The following is a 23,395-nucleotide window of genomic DNA, read 5'->3' on the forward strand; positions in this document are numbered from 1 at the left end:
CTTTGTACCATGTTAGCCAGTAGTACTGGCATACATTCAAAATCATAAAACATATTTGACAAATTTGAGTGTATAAAATGTATACATTAGTGGGGAAGATGATCGATGTGCTGGAGTTATCCTTTAAAGCCTCTCACTATACACCATTAAAAGGGAGAGGTCAGATTGAAATGTATAAATATCATATTTAAATGTATAAGTAAGCATAGAAAACATATATTTACAAAGAGTCTTTCTTAGTCTTAAAGGTTAAGAAACCATAACTTTAAATATAACTATAGGCCATTGTACTGACATTTTTATTTCTCATAAACATTTGCATTAGCTTTTCTGGATAGGTTGAAATGGTTTTCATGATTTTTTTAGAACATTACGTCTGCTAATTATATATGAAAACCATGCAATATATATGTCATAAAATGCACAAAGAGAAAATGGAAGTAGATGCAACTTTACTAAAATCTAGTAAATCTTTATTGAAAATTAGTAATAAGGATTTTTTATCATGAAGGAAAAGTGATAAAAAATGCCACCCCAGTCCAGAAAGCATGTTGAGCATTCCGATACCGCAAGTATCGGGTATCGGCCGATATTTGCGGTATCGGAATTCCGATACCGAGATCCGATACTTTTGTGATATCGGGAATCGGTATCGGGATAGATATTAATGTGTAAAATAAAGAATAAAAATAAAAAATATTGATATACTCACCTCTCCGGCGCAGCCTGTACCTTACCGAAGTAACCGGCAGCTTCCGCTCATAAGAATGAGCGCTTGAAAGTCCTTAGATGACGTCGCAGCCTGTGATTGGTCGCGGAGCGGTCACGTGACCGCTCCGCGACCAATCACAGGCCGCGACGTCATCTAAGGACTTTCAAGCGCCTGAAAGACCTTAGATGACATCACGGCTTGTGATTGGTCGCGTTGCGGTCACGTGACCGCTCCGCGACCAATCACAGGCCGCGACGTCATCTAAGGACTTTCAAGCGCCTGAAAGACCTTAGATGACATCACGGCTTGTGATTGGTCGCGTTGCGGTCACGTGACCGCTCCGCGACCAATCACAGGCCGCGACGTCATCTAAGGACTTTCAAGCGCCTGAAAGACCTTAGATGACATCACGGCTTGTGATTGGTCGCGTTGCGGTCACGTGACCGCTCCGCGACCAATCACAGGCCGCGACGTCATCTAAGGACTTTCAAGCGCTCATTCTTATGAACGGAGGCTGGCGGTTACAACCAGGGCGCGTCAGAGGGTAAGTATATCAATATTTTTTATTTTTATTCTTTATTTTACACATTAATATGGATCCCAGGGCCTGAAGGGGAGTTTCCTCTCCTTCAGACCCTGGGAACCATCAGGATACCTTCCGATACTTGGTGTCCCATTGACTTGTATTGGTATCGGGTATTGGTATCGGCGATATCCGATACTTTTCGGGTATCGGCCGATACTATCCGATACCGATACTTTCAAGTATCGGACGGTATCGCTCAACACACTATACAAGATACAAAATAGGTATAAGTCCAGATGCCAAGTAAATTAGACAGTAATGGTAGACTATCTAGATGCAAAGAAGGGTTAACAAACAACCCATAGAGTATATACCCTTAAAAATGTTATTTTATTTAGCATAATTAAAACAAATAAATAGAGAAATCAGATAGTAACATAGAGGCTACTGAGCAAAAATGCAGGGAGATGTCGTGAAATACAAGCTGCATTGAACAATTTGTGCTACATAAAAAGTCCAGACATAAATCCTGAAGTAATGAAATACTAAAAGTTAAACTTCCTTAATAGGTGTAAACAGGAGAGACTTTTTTTTAAATCAAATAATTTTTATTGAAGAATATAAGAAGGATAACAATACATTCATAGGCATGTATAAATATATCAACAATATTACTTTTCTTACATTTTAAGTAATACAAGAAAATCCCCCCTTAGAAACTAATAAAACCCTCCCCTAACCCCCCCCCCTCGTCACGCTTACACGATCCTTGTCCATATAATACAATGCCGCACACATTTCTATAACCCTAATATCCTGTCTTTGATGAGTTCCAGAGAGGCTAACCAGGAAAGTCCAAGCAACCACCCATATATCCTCATAGAGACTCATTTTGCCTCTCTTCATATACACCCTCCGCTCCATAAGTATCACAAAATTGACTCTGTTCTCAAATTCCTTTCTACAACCCCTGGCAAAAATTATGGAATCACCGGCCTTGGAGGATGTTCATTCAGTTGTTTAATTTTGTAGAAAAAAAGCAGATCACAGACATGGCACAAAACTAAAGTCATTTCAAATGGCAACTTTCTGGCTTTAAGAAGTACTAAAATTAATCAAGAACAAAAATGTGGTATCCAGTAATGGTTACTTTTTTTTAACCAAGCATAGGGGAAATATTATGGAATCACTCAATTCTGAGGAAAAAATTATGGAATCATGAAAAACAAACAAACAAAAAACACTCCAAAACATCACTAGTATTTTGTTGCACCACCTCTGGCTTTTATAACAGCTTGCGGTCTCTGAGGCATGGACTTACTGAGTGTCAAACAATACTCTTCATCAATCTGGCTCCTACTTTCTCTGATTGCTTTTGCTAGATCAGCTTTGCAGGTTGGAGCCTTGTCATGGACCATTTTCTTCAACTTCCACCAAAAAATTTCAATTGGATTAAGATCCGGACTATTTGCAGGCCATGACATTGACCTTATGTCTTTTTTCAAGGAATGTTTTCACAGTTCTTGAACTATGGCAGGAAGCATTATCATCTTGAAAAATGATTTCATCATCCCCAAACATCCTTTCAATTGATGGGATAAGAAAAGTGTCCAAAATATCAACATAAACTTGTGCATTTATTGAAGATGTAATGACAGCCATCTCCCTAGTGCCTTTACCTGACATGCAGCCCCATATCATCAATGACTGTGGAAATTTGCATGTTCTCTTTAGGCAGTCATCTTTATAACTCTCATTGGAACGGCACCAAACAAAAGTTCCAGCATCATCACCTTGCCCAATGCAGATTCGCGATTCATCACTGATTATGACTTTCATCCAGTCATCCACAGTCCACAACTGCTTTTCCTTAGCCCATTGTAACCTTGTTTTTTTATGTTTAGGTGTTAATGATGGATTTCGTTTAGCTTTTCTGTATGTAAATCCCATTTCCTTTAGGCGGTTTCTTACAGTTCGGTCACAGATGTTGACTCCAGTTTCCACCCATTCGTTACCTCATTTGTTTTGTTGTGCATTTCCTGTTTTGGAGATATATTGCTTTATGTTTCTGGTCTTGACTGTTTGATGTCTTCCTTGGTCTACCAGCATGTTTGCCTTTAACAATCTTCTCATGTTGTTTGTATTTGGTCCAGATTTTAGACACAGCTGACTGTGAACAACCAACATCTTTTGCAACATTGCGTGATGATTTACCCTCTTTTAAGAGATTGATAATCCTCTCCTTTGTTTCAATTGACATCTCTCGTGTTGGAGCCATGATTCATGTCAGGCCACTTGGTGCAACAGCTCTCCAAGGTGTGATCACTCCTTTTTAGATGCAGACTAACAAGCAGCTCTAATTTGATGCAGGTGTTATTTTTGGGTATGAAGATTTACAGGGTGATTCCATAATTTTTTCGTCAGAATTGAGTGATTCCATAATTTTTCCCCTATGCTGGGTTAAAAAAAGTAACCATTACTGACTACCACATTTTTTGTTCTTGATTTCTTTTAGTGTTTCTTAAAGCTAGAAAGTTGCCATTTGAAATGACTTTAGTTTTGTGCCATGTCTGTGATCGGCTTTTTTTCTACAAAATTAAACAACTGAATGAACATCCTCCAAGGCCGGTTATTCCATAATTTTTGCCAGGGGTTGTAGTAGGAGGATCTTCATCCAACCAATGTTATTTAATAGTCTTCCTTGCAACATATAGCATTAGGCTATCACCAGTTTGACCCATTCGTCCGTCACCACCCCGTCTACATGCCCTAAAATATACGTCAATGGGTCTTGAGTAATATTTATTTCCATCACTCTCTCTATCAAATTCTAGACCACTATCCAGAATGCCTGCAATCGGGGACAGGACCATAGCATACTTAGCATATCGGCCTCATCCATCGTACACCTTGGGCACCTGGAATCCATTGTCACACCAGCCTTTTTCATCCACACAGGAGTCCTATATACCCTATGTATGATGAAAAACTGCGACACCCTCCCAGACTCACTTATCGAAATTTTAGGGACGTATTGCAAGACCGACTCCCATTGAACATCTGATATGTCTCCCAAGTCAGCAATGCACCTATCTTTGGCCATCAACGGATGTCTGTCCAAAAATGTGGCTAGCAATCCCTTGAAAAAAAAATGTCATAAAACCCCTAGTACTCCTCTGTGCCCCAAGTATACTCAACAAACTGTCCCTCTGTATCATTATTGACGATCTTCTCCACTGCTTTTAGTATAGAGAGTGTACTTACATATATGTAGATCTGCTTGCTATAGCGTCCCCACCGCCCCCAATGCACGTTACATGACCCAATGCAAAGGGTCATGTAAAACAGACATGTGATCATGGACCACAATGCATGCACCGTAGACCAGGCTGGGTGCGTCATTGATCTGATCACATGTCATTCATGTGATCGGCCACTCCCCCCTAATCCATCATTATCATTGGCCGGTCAGTATTATGCATCACTGACTAGATCACATGTCTGTTTTACACGCCTCCTTAGTCGTATACTGTGATTCTTTATATGATCCTTTTTGTACTGGCACTTTAAAATTCATAAAGGTTGCATTATATTTCTTTACTTTGCACATGACACTTAAAGGGAACCTGTCACCACGTTTTTGGAAGATGGGATAAAAATAGCGTTAAATAGGGGCAGAGGTGGGCGTTACATTAGTGTGTTTGTTATGCGTTTATTACCCACCTAAGTTGCCGAAATACCTTTGCAAAGTCTCCGTTTTCGCCTGTCAATCAGGCTGGTCTGGTCAAAAGGGCGTTGTCTTCCCCCAGATTTTGCGTAGTTTTCCGTTGGTGGCGTAGTGGTGTGCGCATGCCCAAGGTCCCGAATCCACTGCCAGGGGATTTAAAAGAGCGCGCTGTTCGTTATTTCCTTGGTGATCGGTGGGCGCGGCCATCTTCCTTTGGCCGCGCGTGCGCAGAAGCGGCGCTCTGCTGGCCGCGGCTTCAGGAAAATGGCCGCCGCGATATCCATCTGCGCACGCGCGGCATCCCGCAGCCATTTTCCTGAAGCCGCGGCCAGCAGAGCGCCGCTTCTGCGCACGCGCGGCCAAAGGAAGATGGCCGCGCCCACCGATCACCAATGAAATCACGAACAGCGCGCTTTTTTAAATCCCCTGGCAGAGGATTCGGGACCTTGGGCATGCGCACACCACTACGCCACCAACGGAAAACTACGCAAAATCTGGGGGAAGACAAGACGCCCTTTTGACCAGACCAGCCTGATTGACAGGCGAAAACGGAGACTTTGCAAAGGTATTTCGGCAACTTAGGTGGGTAATAAACGCATAACAAACACACTAATGTAATGCCCACCTCTGCCCCTATTTAACGCTATTTTTATCCCATCTTCCAAAAACGTGGTGACAGGTTCCCTTTAATACCCACTGAAGGGCTTTTATTATGTTTGTGTGCATTTGTGCAAATCCTGAATATAGTTTGTCTCATTGGATTGTTATACCTATTTTTAAATCTTGTATGCTTTCTGGATTAGGGTGGCGCTTTTTGTCACTTTTCCTTCATGATAAAAATTCCATGTTACGATTTTATAAAAAAATAATTTCCAATGAAGATGTACTATATTTTAGTGAAGTGGCATCTGCTTCCATTTTCTCTTTGGGCATTATATTAATTTGGAAGTGTGCACATAATTTGATTGTTTTTTCTTGAGTACATTTATGTGACATAGGTAGAGAATTCTTCTTGCCACGAAATATTTGCATAATGTTACTTTCCTCGTGCATGAAAATATGTTAAACATTTTATTACATAAGACTGCAAAGATAAATTTTATGTACAGAGCAATCATGTAATATAGAATAAGTTCACACCTGTGGAGGACATTACAGGATGCATTGAGTTCCAGGAGGTTGTGAAAGTGATGAAAACTGGTAGCCTTCAATTCAGTCAATTCATTGAGAGATAAGTCCAACTGAAGAATTCTAAAGATTTAACAAAAAATTTTTCACTGGAAAGTCCCACTATTAAAGTAGATCAATATTAATGAGAAGCTGAATCTGTTGCCAGGACTCAGAGAACACGGGTGAATTTAGAGCAAGATATTGAATCAAAGAGTTGAGCAAAATATATTTCAGGCATAGTGACTTCTCTTTCATTTGCTCATCAAAACTTGATGTATGTTGTTTGAAGTTATCTTTGGAATTGTAGTGACTGACAGGAAAGAATCCAAAACAGTGAAGATAATGGAGGGGTTGCACAAGTTTAAACAAACAGGCAACTCATGTTCTGCAGCCATATGAGAAGAATAGACATGCCAATACAATTATATTAATTTGCAATTTTTTTAAATCAAGCAGGCAGAACATTTTCCAGACAAAGCAGAGAAATCAAAAAAATGTTCCTTTCAGTAAGAAAATGGTACAGGGTTTGTATCATCATTATTACTTGGTCTGAAACCAGGAAATGTTTTTACTTCTGCTGTCTACTGAAGGTGAGTGGTCTTTTATTATCTGATCCAACATTTTGTCTTAGGGCTCATTTCCACATGAGAGGCACACGTCCGTATCTCGCATGTGGAAACCAAGCTGTGGCGCCGGCACTCCAGAGCGGAGCGTGCGGCCGCATAGGAACACATGGAGCTGCACAGCTCCGCTCCAAAGTGCCGGCGCCAGAGCTTGGTTTCCACATGCGAGATACGGACGTGTGCCTCGCATGTGGAAATGAGCCCTTAGGGTACCGTCTCACAGTGGCACTTTTGTCGCTACGACGGCACGATCCGTGATGTTCCAGCGATATCCATACGATATCGCTGTGTCTGACACGCAGCAGCGATCAGGGACCCTGCTGAGAATCGTACGTCGTAGCAGATCGTTTGGAACTTTATTTCGTCGCTGGATCTCCCGCTGTCATCGCTGGATCGGTATGTGTGACACCGATCCAGCGATGCTTTCGCTTGTAACCAGGGTAAACATCGGGTTACTAAGCACAGGGCCGCGCTTAGTAACCCGATGTTTACCCTGGTTACCATCGTAAATGTAAAAAAAAAACAAACCGTACATACTCACATTCCGGTGTCCATCAGGTCCCTAGCCGTCTGCTTCCCGCACTGACTGACTGCCGGCCGGAAAGTAAAAGCAGAGCACAGCTCCCCAACGACCACACAACGACTTACCAACGATCACGGCCAGGTCGTATCGCTGGTCGTGATCGTTGGTAAATCGTTTTGTGTAACATTACCTTTAGTTAAAGGGAACCTGTCGTGTTGAAATAATGGTATCTGATCTGCAGGCAGGATGTTATAGCGCAGGGTCAGATAGTTGTACATTTTTGTGAGAAATATTTAGTAAAACTTACATTTTATCCATTTAAATTCATGGTGTTTGCAGCCATATGAGTCCAGTGTGTGGTTCTCAATGATTGCCAGTCTCCTCTGTATGATTGTTCATGCAGAAATAACTTTTAATCATTAGTAGGACTACTCACTGGACTCATATAGTGTCATGAGGGTGTCATATCCCCCTAGAGTTAGACTGGTCAGGTCTGGTAATGAATCACAGGTCTTCTTTAGAGATGGTGTCATTTGTGCCCCATATTAAATGGATTTAGTTTCCCCTGGTGCTGACGAGGTTAACGACCCTTGCTATGCTGGTCAGAAACAAGCAGCTCCATTTCAGATTCTTTTGATATGGTCGTAATGACTATAATTTCTTTAAAACCAAGACCTTCTTGTCCCTGCCAGTGAAAGATTTGTCTTCCTGTGCTCTTTGCAAAAGCTAAGTGGTTGGAGTAGAGTTGATGTAGTAGTGCTCTGTGGATTGCTGTAGTACGTGTGTCTTTATCTCCTGGTCCTTGTTCCCATTTAGTTTATTCCTCCCTGTCCCTTTCCTCCTCCCTACATTTCTGTCCCATGGAAAAACAATAATCAAAAAGCACAATTTATGTATTTAGGCTGGGAGCATATTAACCCCTTCCCGACCTGTGACATAGCGTATGCGTCATGAAAGTCGGTGCCAATCCGACCTGTGACGCATATGCTGTGTCACAGAATGATCGCGTCCCTGCAGATCAGGTGAAAGGGTTAACTCCCATTTTACCCGATCTGCAGAGACAGGGGGAGTGGTACTTCAGCCCAGGGGGGGGTGGTTTCACCCCCCCGTGGCTACGATCGCTCTGATTGGCTGTTGAAAGTGAAACTGCCAATCAGAGCGATTTGTAATATTTCACCTATGAAAATGGTGAAATATTACAATCCAGCCATGGCCGATGCTGCAATAGCATCTGCCATGGCTGGAGACCCCGATCTGCCCCCACCCCACCCCACCGATCGCCTCCCCAGTCGTCCTTTTTGCCCCGATCTCCGTTCCGCTCCCCTCCTCCCTCCTGTCGGCTCCCCCGGTCCTCCTGTCCGCTCCCCAGGTCCTCCGATCCCCCCCCGTGTTCCGGTCCCACCCCCCCATACTTACCTAGCTCCGATGTCCCTCCCGGTGTCCGGCCGTCTTCTTCATGGGCGCCGCCATCTTGGAAAATGGCGGGCGCATGCGCAGTGCGCCCGCCGAATCTGCCAGCCGGCAGATTCGTTCCTGCACATTTTGGTCGCTGTGATAAGTTCTATCACAGCGATCAAAATAAAAAAATAGTAAATAAATCCCCCCCTTTATCACCCCCATAGGTAGGGACAATAATAAAATACAGAAAATATAATTATTTTTGTTTTTCCATTAGGGATAGGGTTAGGGGTACGGTTAGGGGTAGGGTTAGGGGTAGGGTTGCACTTAGGGTTGCACTTAGGGTTGCACTTAGGGCTAGGGTTGCACTTAGGGTTGCACTTATGGTTGCACTTAGGGCTAGGGTTGCACTTAGGGTTGCACTTAGGGTTGCACTTAAGGTTGCACTTAGGGTTAGGGTTGCACTTAGGGCTAGGGTTGCACTTAGGGCTAGGGTTGCACTTAGGGCTAGGGTTGCACTTAGGGTTGCACTTAGGGCTAGGGTTGCACTTAGGGTTGCACTTAGGGTTGCACTTAGGGCTAGGGTTGCACTTAGGGTTGCACTTAGGGTTGCACTTAAGGTTAGGGTTGCACTTAGGGCTAGGGTTTCACTTAGGGCTAGGGTTGCACTTAGGGCTAGGGTTGCACTTAGGGTTGCACTTAGGGCTAGGGATGCACTTAGGGCTAGGGTTGCACTTAGGGCTAGGGATGCACTTAGGGCTAGGGTTGCACTTAGGGCTAAGGTTGCACTTAGGGCTAGGGTTGCACTTAGGGCTTGGGTTGCACTTAGGGCTAGGGTTCCACTTAGGGCTAGGGTTGCACTTAGGGCTAGGGTTGGAATTAGGGTTAGAATTAGGCTATGTGCACACGGTGCGGATTTGGCTGCGGATCCGCAGCGGATTGGTCGCTGCGGATTCGTATCAGTTTTCCATCACGTTTACAGTACCACGTAAACCTATGGAAAACCAAATCCGCTGTGCCCATGGTGCGGAAAATACAGCGTGGAAACGCTGCGTTGTATTTTCCGCAGCATGTCAATTCTTTGTGCAATTCCGCAGCGTTTTACACCTGCTCCATAATAGGAATCCGCAAGTGAAATCCACACAAAAAACACTGGAAATCCGCGGTAAATCCGCAGGTAAAGCGCAGTGCGTTTTACCTGCAGATTTTTCAAAAACTGCGGAAAAATCCACACAAATCCGCAACGTGAGCACATAGCCTTAGGGTTAGGGTTGGAATTAGGGGTAAGACTAGGGTTAGGGGTGTGTTGGGGTTAGGGTTGTGGTTAGGGTTGGGATTAGAGTTAGGGGTGTGTTGGGGTTAGTGTTGGAGTTAGAATTGAGGGGTTTCCACTTTTTAGGCACATCAGGGGGTCTCCAAACGCGACACGGCGCCACCATTGATTCCAGCCAATCTTGCGTTGAAAAAGTAAAATGGTGCTCTCTCCCTTCCGAGCCCCGACGTGTGCCCAAACAGTGGTTTACCCCCACATATGGGGTACCAGCGTACTCAGGAGAAACTGATCAACAACTTTTGGGGTCCAATTTCTCCTGTAAACCTTGGGAAAATAAAAAATTGCAGGCTAAAAAATTATTTTTGAGGAAAGAAAAATGATTTTTTATTTTCACGGCTCTGCGTTATAAACTTCTGTGAAGCACTTGGGGGTTCAAAGTGCTCACCACACATCTAGATAAGTTCCCTTGGGGGTTTAGTTTCCAAAATGGGGTCACTTGTGGGGGGTTTCTACTGTTTAGGCACATCAGGGGCTCTGCAAACGCAACGTGATGCCCGCAGAGCATTCCATCAAAGTCTGCATTTCAAAACGTCACTACTTCACTTCCAAGCTCCGGCATGTGCCCAAACAGTGGTTTACCCCCACATATGGGGTATCACCGTACTCAGGAGAAACTGGACATCAACTCTTGGGGTCAAATTTCTCCTGTTACCCTTGGGAAAATAAAAAAATCAGGGCTAAAATTTTTTTTTTTGAGAAAAGAAAACGTATTTATTATTTTCACGGCTCTGCGTTATAAACTTCTGTGAAGCACTTAGGGGTTCAAAGTGCTCACCACACATCTAGATAAGTTCCTTTGGGGGTCTAGTTTCCAAAATGGGGTCACTTGTGGGGGGTTTCTACTGTTTAGGCACATCAGGGGCTCTGCAAACGTAACGTGACGCCCGCAGAGCATTCCATCAAAGTCTGCATTTCAAAACGTCACTACTTCCCTTCCGAACCCCGACGTGTGCCCAAACAGTGGTTTACCCCCACATATGGGGTATCAGCGTACTCAGGAGAAACTGGACAACAACTATTGGGGTCAAATTTCCCCTGTTACCCTTGGGAAAATAAAAAATTCAGGGCTAAAAAAAATTTTTTGAGAAAAGAAAAATTATTTTTTATTTTCATGGCTCTGCGTTATAAACTTCTGTGAAGCACTTGGGGGTTCAAAGTGCTCACCACACATCTAGATTAGTTCCTTGGGAGGTCTAGTTTCCAAAATGGGGTCACTTATGGGGAAGCTCCAATGTTTAGGCACACAGGGGCTCTCCAAACGCGACATGGTGTCCGCTAATGATTGGAGCTAATTTTCCATTCAAAAAGCCAAATGGCGTGCCTTCCCTTCCAAGCCCTGCCGTGCACCCAAACAGTGGTTTACCCCCACATGTGGGGTATCATCGTACTCAGGACAAACTGGACAACAACATTTGGGGTCCAATTTCTCCTGTTACCCTTAAGAAAATAAAAAATTCTGGGCTAAAAATCATTTTTGAGGAAAGAAAAATTATTTTTTATTTTCACGGCTCTGCGTTATAAACTTCTGTGAAGCACTTGTTGGTTTAAAGTGCTCACTATGCATCTAGATAAGTTCATTGGGGGGTCTAGTTTCCAAAATGGGGTCACTTGTGGGGGAGCTCCAAAGTTTAGGCACACAGGGGCTCTCCAAACGCGACATGGTGTCCGCTAACGATTGGAGCTAATTTTCCATTCAAAAAGTCAAATGGCGCGCCTTCCCTTCCGAGCCTTGCCATGCGCCCAAACAGTGGTTTACCCCCACATATGAGGTATCGGCGTACTCAGGAGAAATTGCCCAACAAATTTTAGGATCCATTTTATCCTGTCGCCCATGTGAAAATTAAAAAATTGAGGCTAAAAGAATTTTTTTGTGAAAAAAAAGTACTTTTTCATTTTTACGGATCAATTTGTGAAGCACCTGAGGGTTTAAAGTGCTCACTATGCATCTAGATAAGTTCCTTGGGGGCTCTCCTTTCCAAAATGGGGTCAATTGTTGGGAAGCTCCAATGTTTAGGCACACAGGGGCTCTCCAAACGCGACATGGTGTCCGCTAACGATGGAGATAATTTTTCATTCAAAAAGTCAAATGGCGCTCCTTCCCTTCCGAGACTTACCATGTGCCCAAACAGTGGTTTACCCCCACATGTGAGGTATCAGTGTACTCAGGAGAAATTGCCCAACACATTTTAGGATCCATTTTATCCTGTTGCCCATGTGAAAATTAAAAAATTGAGGCTAAAATAATTTTTTTGTGAAAAAAAAGTACTTTTTCATTTTTACGGATCAATTTGTGAAGCACCTGGGGGTTTAAAGTGCTCACTATGCATCTAGATAAGTTCCTTGGGGCGTCTAGTTTCCAAAATGGGGTCACTTGTGGGGGAGCTCCAATGTTTAGGCACACGGGGGCTCTCCAAACGCGACATGGTGTCTGCTAAAGATTGGAGCCAATTTTTCATTCAAAAAGTCAAATGGCGCTCCTTCCCTTCCGAGTTCTGCCGTGCGCCCAAACAGTGGTTTACCCCCACATATGAGGTATCAGCGTACTCAGAACAAATAGGACAACAACTTTCGTGGTCCAGTTTCTCCTTTTACCCTTGGGAAAATAAAAAAAATTGTTGCTAAAAGATCATTTTTGTGACTAAAAAGTTAAATGTTCATTTTTTCCTTCCATGTTGCTTCTGCTGCTGTGAAACACCTGAAGGGTTAATAAACTTCTTGAATGTGGTTTTGAGCACCTTGAGGGGTGCAGTTTTTAGAATGGTGTCACTTTTGGGTATTTTCAGCCATATAGAACCCTCAAATTGACTTCAAATGTGAGGTGGTCCCTAAAAAAATGGTTTTGTAAATTTTGTTGTAAAAATGAGAAATCACTGGTCAAATTTTAACCCTTATAACTTCCTAGCAAAAAAAAATGTTGTTTCCAAAATTGTGCTGATGTAAAGTAGACATGTGGGAAATGTTATTTATTAACTATTTTGTGTCACATACCTCTCTGGTTTAACAGAATAAAAATTCGAAATGTGAAAATTGCAAAATTTTCAAAATTTTCGCCAAATTTCCATTTTTTTCACAAATAAACGCAGAAATTATCGACCTAAATTTACCACTATCATGAAGCCCAATATGTCACGAAAAAACAATCTCAGAATCGCTAGGATCCGTTGAAGCGTTCCCGAGTTATTACCTCATAAAGGGACACTGGTCAGAATTGCAAAAAACGGCAAGGTCATTAAGGCCAAAATAGGCTGGGTCATGAAGGGGTTAAAATCAATCTCTCCCAGTATGTAATGATCATACAATTACTAAGGTGGAGTACTCCAGACAATATATCCAAGACAGAAGAAAAAGAGAAAGTAGCAAAAAGACCACCAAATAATAAAATAAATAAATAACTTTTACTGAATAATAAGACAATCAAACTAAACATAATACAAATACGGGCGGGAGATGGAGGTAGACAAGGGAGAGACTGTAGGTCAAAATAGGACTTAGGCAAGCAGAAGAAATAGTCACACTATAATACTCAAACATGCACAAAAATAACACAGACTGGAAGATGCGTAATGTCCCTTTCCTGGTCCCATCTGATAGTAATGTCACCATCCTGGTCCCATCTTATAGTTACCATATTTTTCAGACTAAAAGACGCATTTTTTTGCAAAAAAATATTTGGGGGAAATGGGGGTGCATCTTATACCAGGAGTGGGGCGTTTCTGCGGCGGTCTGACGCTGCAGGGTGATGATCACACTCCCTTCCCAGGCTGTTGCGGCAGGCTTGGCAGTGCTCTGTAATGCGGCGGCTGCACTGGCATTTTGTGAAAGCCCGGAGGCCCCGCACATCCATTTCTGCAATGCAGTGGCCTCCGAGAAAATGACCGCCGGGGGTGAGGCATACTCAGATTGAGATTTCGGCAATGAGATCTTGTCCCGAAATCTCATAAGTGAGAGCACGAACTCCAGTGAACTCTTAGTGATACACAGCAAGAGCGATTAGCTCCTGTCAGTGTATCACCGGAGGCCAGGTAGAGCGGTCACACCTCGCGATGTGACTGTTCTACACATGAGATCGTCGTTGGACACTCGGTAAATGGACTACGTCAGACAGGGAGTATTTATGTTGGTTTATTATTGGTTTTTGTTACAGGAGATCCAGGGATTCGCGGATTAGGCAATGCAGTATGGTAAATTAAGATTCAATAAAGGAGTCTGTGTAATTATTTCAATTAGCTGTGCAGGGAACATATGCTATGTTGGCCATACTTCTTATGCATCACTAGTGGACACAATAGCATATGTTCCCTGCACAGTGCGACTATGTGACCAAGGCCACTAAATTGGCCGAAACATTTTTGCTTGTCGCTACAAATCACTTGTTGCAAATAAAATTAAACTATTAAGCATAAAACTTAATTTTGACGAGAGCAGTATTTTTCGGAATCAATGCTCCTACATAGGCTCGTGACTTTGTGTGTGTCTGTTTATTTAATTGTGTGTGAGTTTATGTGCGTGTGGGTGTCTTTATATAATATTAATGAGGGTATCTGGCTGAAGAAGTTGAACAAGGAAATTACATCACATTTTTTTAATAACATATCTTTATTTAGCTTACAAATCCGAATGAAAAACCAGCATCAAATCCGCGTGGAATTTCAACTGCGTATTCAGCCAAGAGAGACAGAATCCGCGCAGAATTATACAGAAGCAAATCTGCAACGTGCGCACATAGCCTTAGAGTCTCTGAAGTTTTCCTACTTGGATGATCTCAGCTGCTCAGTATTGGCCACTCCCCTCTCCTATATACTTGCCTCTGGCAATCTGAATTGCCAGTGTTAGTCTTAAACTGCCTGGTATGGAGTTGAGGTATCGATTGCTAGTAGAGGCGTTTGGAGTGTTGATCTGTGACTGTTGCTTGGTGTTTCGGCTGTGTGCAAAATACTCATCCTCTCCTATTTAGCTATTCTTCCTATTCCCCCCAGTGTTCCTCTCTTTTGTCTATGAGTGCATATTTGCATGTTTGGTATTTTCTTCTATACCTGTATGTCCTCCCTTGTTAGTCTGGTCTGTGCATATACATACACAACTATTCCCCACTTCCCTGGGTGGGGGAAGGGGACAGATATAGGGCTGATTCAAGAGTTCAGTAAGGTTTTTGGCCCGGCATCTTCACCATCAGAAGTAATCCAGGGAGCAGGGAATCTAGGCTGCCCCCTAGCGTTTTGGACTGGGAAGGAACCCTGGCTCCAGGTATTCCGACAACAGAGTTGTGACAGTATAACAGATTAGAAAATTTTACATAATGTGAAGTATTTAAATGAAATGAATTCATACGACATGAAAATTAATTGAAAGAATGTGTACCAGTCTATATACATACATATACATATTTGTGACAGGTTAGAGGATTAGCTTGCAGAATCACCATCCCCTGGATTAAACGGGCACTTTCAGGCCGGTGAAACACAGTCCACACCATTCAAGTTTGATGCAACTGATTACAACCAGTTTTGTTTTAGTGGCTCAATATATAATTCAATAAAGGCAAAACGCAAATGATAATATAAAGGTGCTTCTCACAAAATTAGAATATCATAAAAAAGTTAATTTATTTCAGTTCTTCAATACAAAAAGTGAAACTCAAATATTAGATACAGTCATTACAGAGTGATCTATTTCAAGTGTTTATTTCTGTTAATGTTGATGATTATGGCTTACAGACAATGAAAACCCAAAAGTCATTATCTCAGTATATTAGAATACTTTATAACACCAGCTTGAAAAATGATTTTAAAATCTGAAATGTTAGCCTACTGAAATGTATGTTCAGTAAATGCACTCAATATTTGGTCGGGGCTCCTTTTGCATCAATTACTGCATCAATGCAGGGTGGCATGGAGAACAGCCTGTGGCACTGCTGCCTTGTTATGGAAGCCCAGGTTGCTTTGATAGCAGCCTTCAGCTCATCTGCATGGTTGGTTCTGGTGTGTCTCATCATTCTCTTGACAATAGCCTATAGATTCTCTATGGGGTATAGGTCAGGCGAGAATGAAATATCCATCTCCAAAAAACTTGTCGGCAGAAGGAAGCATGAAGTGCTCTAAACTTTCCTGGTAGACGGCTGCGCCAACTTCGGTCTTGTTAAACACAGTGGACCTACACTAGCAGACGACATGGCTCCCCAAACCATCACTGATTGTGGAAACTTCACACTAGACCTCAAGCAGCTTGGAATGTGTGCCTCTCCGCTCTTTCTCCAGACTCTGGGACCTTGATTTCCACATGAAATGCAAAATTTACTTTCATCTGAAAACAACACCTTGGACCACTGAGCAACACTGCAGTTCTTTTTCTCCTTGGCCAGGTAAGACGCTTCTGGCTTGGTTTATTAATCATGAGTGGCTTGACACAAGGAATGCGAGACTTGAAGCCCATGTCCTGGATATATCTGTGTGTGGTGGCTCTTGAAGCAATGACTCCAGCAGCAGTCCACTCCCTGTGAATCTCCCTCAAAATTTTTAACGACCTTTTCTTAACAATGCTTTCAAGGCTGTGGTTATCCCAGTTGCTTGTGCACATTTTTCTACCACACTTTTTCCTTCCACTCAACATTCCTTTAATATGCTTGGATACAGTAGTCTGTGAACAGCCAGCTTCATTAGCAATTACCTTTTTTGGCTTACCCTCTTTGTGGAGTGTGTCAATGACTGCCTTCTGGAAACCTGTCAAGTCAGCAGTCTTCCCCATGATTGTGGAGTCTACTGAAACAGACTATGTGTTAGGGTTGGCGGATTTCGCTAAATAAAATAAACAAAGAAGCGCAATCGCAATCCAGGGTCCACTGTGCAGAGATGGAAAACTGCTGCTAGTGTACAATGATGGAATACATGGCAAGTGATTACCCGTACACACTGAGTTGAATGTCACACAGTGTGAACAGTGTTGTGAATTCCGTTCTCGGGCTCCCTCCTGTGGTCGTGAATGGTACTTTGGTGAGTTCTGTCCTTGGACACCCTCTGGTGGCTTTGAGTGGAACTGCTGATCTTTGAGGTTGGCTTTCTCAGCTGCCCTCGTTTATTGCTTCTGCTCGCTTCCCTATTTAACTCTGCCCAGGTCGTTAGTCCATGCCAGCTGTCAATGTCTCAGTACTGGTTCAGATCTCTCTTGGAATTCTCAGATGACCTGACTACTCCAGCAGAAGCTAAGTCCTTGCTAATCATTTGCTGTTCATTCGTTTTTTTAATATATTTTTCAGTACATGTTATGTTTCAGTCCAGCCTGCTATTATGATATTTCCTTGCTAGCTGACAGCTCTGGGGGTGCAGAGCTGCACCTCCACACCGTGAGTCGGTGTGGAGGTCTTTTTGCACACTCTGCGTGGTTTTTGTAGTTTTTATATACTGACCGCATAGTTCCCTTTCCTATCCTCTGTCTTTCTAGAGAAGATTCGGCCTCCTTTGCTAAAATCTGTTTCATTCCTGTGTTTGTCACTTCCCTCTTAACTCACAGTTAATATTTGTGGGGGGCTACCTTTACTTTGGGGAATTTCTCTGAGGCAAGGTAGGCTATTATTTCTATCTTTAGGGGTAGTTAGCTCTTAGGCTGTGAAGAGGCGTCTAGGGAGAGTTAGGTACGCTCCACGGCTATTTCTAGTGTGTGTGATAGGATTAGGGATTGCGGTCAGTAGAGTTACCACTCCCTCAGAGCTTGTCCCAGGTTTTCTGTTTTAACCATCAGGTCACTTCGGGTGCTCCTAACCACCAGGTCATAACAGAACAGCACATGAACTGAACTCGCACACAGAAACGAAACCAATGCTCTGCAATGAGCTGTGTCACTTGCACACAGAAATTAAAGCGGTGCTATGCAACTGAGATGTGTCACTCGCACACAGAAATGAAAGAGATGCTCTGCAACTGAGCTTCTTGATTTCCATTGTGAGCTCAATAACATTTTTCTTGAGTTAGGATTTACAGTGACGCATTCTAATGAATGTGTTCAATTTTTGGAGATGCGGTAGAAGAATTGGCCCAATATTTATGGACGTAACTGTTTATCACCCATGGTAATTCTGCTTCATGTCACCTGGCTTATCCATGGTTTTTTTTCCCCTCTCCCTTTTTTTTTTTTTTTCTATACTATGTTGCGCATAAATATGTGATTCTTCAGAATTTGTTTTAGTCTTTGCCTGATGAGACGTATGTAGTCTCGAAAGCTTGCAATTTGTTACCATCTTTTCAGTTAGCCATTAAAAGGTATCAACCACTGAGGACTCTCAATTCTAAATATTTTTCAATTTTTGGACACATTTGTCTATAAAGATGGTTCTTCTCTGAAGACAGATCTTTTTGTCAAAAGTACAGACAGAAATAGTCTGTTGCAATTTAATAGCCATCACCCTAGGAGTATGATTGAGTCCTTACCCTGGAGTCAGATGTTGAGAGTTCGCAGAATTGTGACGGATAAGTCATTTCTTGATTCAAGGCTAGATGTGATGTGCAAGAAACTCGTTGATAGAGGCTATCCTGATAACACAGTTATAGAACACAGGAGGAGGGTTAAAGATGTTTGTAGAGCAGATATAAGAAAGCAGAACAGCAGGATTAAAGATAGACGGATTCCATTTGTATCCACTTTCAATACGGCAAGTCGCCAGATGAATAATATCTTGGTTAAACATTGGTGTTTGTTGAGACAAGGTCTTCCGGGAGTAGATGAATTTACTTGATCCCCTATTTTCTCATTTAGGAGAGGTTATAATTTAAAAGATAGGCTGGTTAAATCCGACATAGGCCCTGAACGGTCAACTGTACAAAGGACCTTGGCCCCACCCAAAATGGGGAATTTTCCCTGTCTGGGATGTGCCTGCTGTGGCAATCTAATTAAAGGTGACTTTTTCTATCACCCGCACACGGGGAAGAAAATCTTTATCAAGGGGAGGTATACTTGTACCTCCAGTTTTGTTATATATCTAATAGTGTGCCCGTGTGGATTGACATACGTGGGCGAGACTACCATGGAGGTCAAAGCGCGCATTGGAAAGCATAAAAGCACCATTAGGACTAAGATGGTGGAGTTGCCGGTTCCTAAACTTTTTGTGGAGAGTGGGCATTTGGTTAGTCAGTTGAGGTCCAGGGTAATTGATAGTGTACCAATGTTGAGAAGAGGTGGGGATAGAGTTAGATTATTGAAACAGAAAGAACTGAAGTGGATATCTAGGCTTGGTTCTCTTTACCCGGGAGGTTTGAATATTGAATATAATCTGCAGTTATGTGCATCTTGAATATCCATGCGTTATCTAGTTAGTGTAGTTTTGTTTTTAATAATTGGTTGGTTTTAATTGATGTATGTACTTTATAGAGAGATATTCCATGATACTTATTGTTGGGAGTTTTTTTGATGAGCCATTATATAGATTGCATAGTGGGTTCAGTGGTTTTTATCAGGTACAAAGGGGATTGTCCTGGGGGCTTCTACTATGTATACAAAAAATAATAATCCCTTTCTCTCTCTTTTCTTTCTGACACCTGGGGATTAGATATGGTACCTTGAGCAATATACGACATGAGGGTCATTAGTTTTCCTTGTTTTATTTATGAGAAACCATGGATTTGGTGTACATTTAATATGGATTGAGGGTCTTATGAATTTTGTGTAAGATCAGGATGACTAATTTATGGCCCTACGTAACTAGGTCTATACAGGCACTATGCCGTAGTAATAGAATACTTCCCCCGCCTTCAGTGCGAAAGCCAGCACCGCTGCGGTGTGTGGGCGTGTCTGTTTGCTCTCCCGGGCGTAGTCATGTGACGCCCCTTGTGTGGAGCTGAAGGACATGCGCACTCGCATGTCGGGGCTGGTGACGCACGTTGAAGTGGGGTTTTGTCCTTGCTAGACATGACGTATTGCCGGGGTTCCGATCAGGTGACATGGAGCTTGCTCGGAGTTGTCTCTACTGCGCCTGCGGGTCTGCCTTTTGCTCTATTATATGAACCAATGGCAGTCCATCGAACAGGTAATGGTATTGTTACCTGTACGGGGATTTGTTGAGACACATTGATGTTTGATTGGTGCAGCCTGGACATGGGACTACTCTGCTACATGATATCACATTGGCGGTGAGGTAGCGCTTGAACGGTGAGGGATGAGGTGATTGGTTCAGTCATGACAGCGTGCCATTATTTATTTACTTTTGACTTCCACCATGTGTTGATATGAAACTTATGGCGAGCAATGTAGGAATCTCTCTTTGTAAATAGGAGTCTATACATTTCTTTTGTGATATGTGATATATCTGGTGTTGTATTTGTATATTGTTCACTTTATTATATGTTTGTATGTAAATTATATGGGGGGCCTCCTGTGTAGTGATTGGTGGGAACCATAGCCAATTCCTATTTAAGGCTGCCATTTTAACTGTTTTGTATTCTTGAAAAAGACCTTTGATGGTTGAAACGTCGCATTTGGCACAATAAAAGGAGCGTTTTTTCACCTGGATTGGATGCTGTCCTTCATTTTTCTTGGGTATGTACATCTCCACTTTGGTCCGTGGAACTAGGACGGGCATCACATTGCCAGTTGTGCTGTCAGCTACTCTCTAAATTTTGAACTGCAACGGAGCTGTGTCACTTGCACACTGAAACAGAACAGATGCTCTGCATAATACACTAACTAGGGTTGTGCTTGCTCTGAAACTCTACTGTGCTAATCACACACATGTAGGAACCTGATGCTAAGTCAAAGGCTAATTGCCCACACTGACGCTAGCTGCCTGCCAATGTCTACAGTCCCAAGGCTAGACAGACACACAACACATGCAGACAGAGTGGTAGAGTATCCACTGGCAACTGCCACACAAAAATTATACTAGCGCCCCGGTGTGCACCTCTGAGAGCCTTTTATACACTTGGCTCATGTCCAGTCGGACAGGACCTTGCCCGTGGATCAATCCGGCACTGCCAGATCACCAGAGCAGCTGACGTCCGACCACCAATGAGAAGATGCCACCTCACGGGCATGCTCAGTACGGTGATCTCCGGACTTAGACACTAGAGTGCTGGACTGCATCTGAATACCACTGGCTAGCAGTAACCAAACGTACATCACGAGCCTGAGCAAGACACTGGACTGATGTCTATGCTTAGCAGCATCCGCAGCAGCCTTAACCTGAATGGGAGACTGGCGAGGCAGACAAGGCTGTCGCTACACAGGAGACTCCTGGTGCCTAACACTAATAATTCTAATTTATTGAGATAATGACTTTTGGGTTTTCATTGTCTGTAAGCCATAATCATCAACATTAACAGAAACAAACACTTGAAATAGATCACTCTGTTTGTAATGACTGTATCTAATACATGAGTTTCACTTTTTGTATTGAAGAACTGAAATAAATTAACTTTTTGATGATATTCTAATTTTGTGAGAAGCACCTGAATATACATGTATACACACATACACACACACTTATTAACATTGCAATTGCAACATCAAGAAAGAAAGAAAAGTCATGGAATTCCAAAAAGTGAAAGATAAGTAGACATGTTAATAGTATTGAGGTTATTAATTATTGTCTAAGGAATATTCTGCCATGCTGAGTGCACTTGGGCATGCAAATTTGCTACTGGCAGCTAACTTTACAACACTGTAGCTATACCTCTCTAGTCTTTATTCCACTTAAAGGGAACCTGTCAGATGTTTACATGATGCTATAAGATGCAGCCACAGCCTTTCAGGGCTTATCTACAGCATTCTATAATGCTGTAGGTAAGCCCCCGATCTGACCTGCAAGAGAAGAAACATAAGTTTTATTATACTCACCCGGGGGGGGCGGTCCGGTCCAATGGGTGTCACAGGTCCGGGTACGGCACCTCCCATCTTCTTGTGATGCCGCCCTCCTGCTTCTTCATCGCTCCCTGGCATCGCGCTCCTGCGCACGCATACTTCTCTCCCCTGTTGAAGGCAGAGCAAATTCCTGCAGTGCGCAGGTGTTGGGCCTCTCTGACCATTCTCGGCGCCTGCGCATTGCAGTACTTTGCTCTGCCCTCAACAGGGCATAAAAGTAAGCCTGCGCAGGAGCACAATCCAAGGAAGCAATGAAGAAGCAAGAGGACTGCATCGCAAGAAGATGGGAGGCCCCAGACCCGGGGCCTGTGACACCCATTGAACTGGACCACCCCCCGGGTGAGAATAATAAAACTTATTTTTCTTCTCTTGCAGGTCAGATCGGGGGCTTATCTACAGCAATATAGAAAGCTGTAGATAAGCCCTGAAAGGCAGTGGCAGCAGCTAATATCGGCAAAAACAGCTGACAGTTTCCCTTTAAACCAACAGCTCTGTATTACATTGATTTGGTGTCACAACTAGTGGTATGTCCATTTTACCAAAGTCTCCCAGGAGCCGTTTTTCAATATGACCACATCAGGGCAATTGAACACATCTGGGACATCATTGGCTAGAAATTTCAGGATGAAACAGAGTATATTTAAGAAAAAAGGCCAAAGAGATTGCAAATATACTGTATTTTTTGGACTATAAGACGCACCTTTTCCCAAAAAAATTTTGGGGGGAAATGGGGTTGCGTCTTATAGTCGGTTATATACTTACAAGGAGTGTGGTGGCAGCAAGAGTTGGGCGATTATGCGGCGGTCCAACGCTGCAAGGTGATAATCACACTACCTTCCCAGGCTGGTGTGGCAGGTTCGGCGGTGCTCTGTGGTGCGGGGGCTGCACCAGCATTTTGTGCTGCGCTGGCATTTTTCGGCACGAGATCTCGCTGCTGAGATCTCAATCTGAGCATGCGCCGCCACCGGCGGCCATTTTCCCGAAGACCACCGCATTGCAGCAATGGATGTACGGGGCCTTCGGGCTTTCAGAAAATGTCGGTGGAGCACCCTCACCTTTAGCACTGCCAAACTTGCCACACCAGTCTGGGATGGGAGTCATATCGCCAGACCACCGAACACCCCCTGTGACCATGCTCCATTAGCGCTGCCAATCCCCCCAGTAAGCTGAATTACCACTGTAAGATGGACCCCCATTTGACACATTAATTTTTTTCACTATTTTCCTTCTGAAAATTTGGGGTGCGTTTTATGGTCCAGTGTGTGATATAGTCTGAAAAATATGGTAATTCATTCTAATGATCTATGACAAGGGGGCATCCTAGGCATCTAAACAAAAGAAGGTTAAATCATCATCACAGATAGTGATTATTTGCTGAACAAGAAGAAAGACTATGTTATTCTCTGACACAACATGGTGTAATGAATTTAAGGAGGGCCTGGATGTTTTTCTTGAAAAATATAATATTACAGATTATGGCTACTAGATTTTGGAGATCAGATGCTGATCCAGGGAACTAGTCTGATTGCCATGTTTGGAGTTGGA

At 43.0% G+C, this 23,395-nt stretch overlaps 1 protein-coding gene across 1 annotated transcript in view; it reads right to left on the reverse strand.

Moving 5' to 3' along the window:
- LOC143773624 (uncharacterized) overlaps positions 1-23,395 on the reverse strand; it is a 259,564-nt gene that overhangs the window by 191,258 nt on the left and 44,911 nt on the right. The window contains exon 4 of the mRNA XM_077261024.1: positions 6,106-6,216. Coding sequence (XP_077117139.1) covers positions 6,106-6,216 — 111 coding nt within the window. The remainder of the gene's footprint in view (positions 1-6,105; positions 6,217-23,395) is intronic.

Source organism: Ranitomeya variabilis, chromosome 5, assembly GCF_051348905.1.
Source record: "Ranitomeya variabilis isolate aRanVar5 chromosome 5, aRanVar5.hap1, whole genome shotgun sequence".
Taxonomy (NCBI): Eukaryota; Metazoa; Chordata; class Amphibia; order Anura; family Dendrobatidae; genus Ranitomeya; species Ranitomeya variabilis.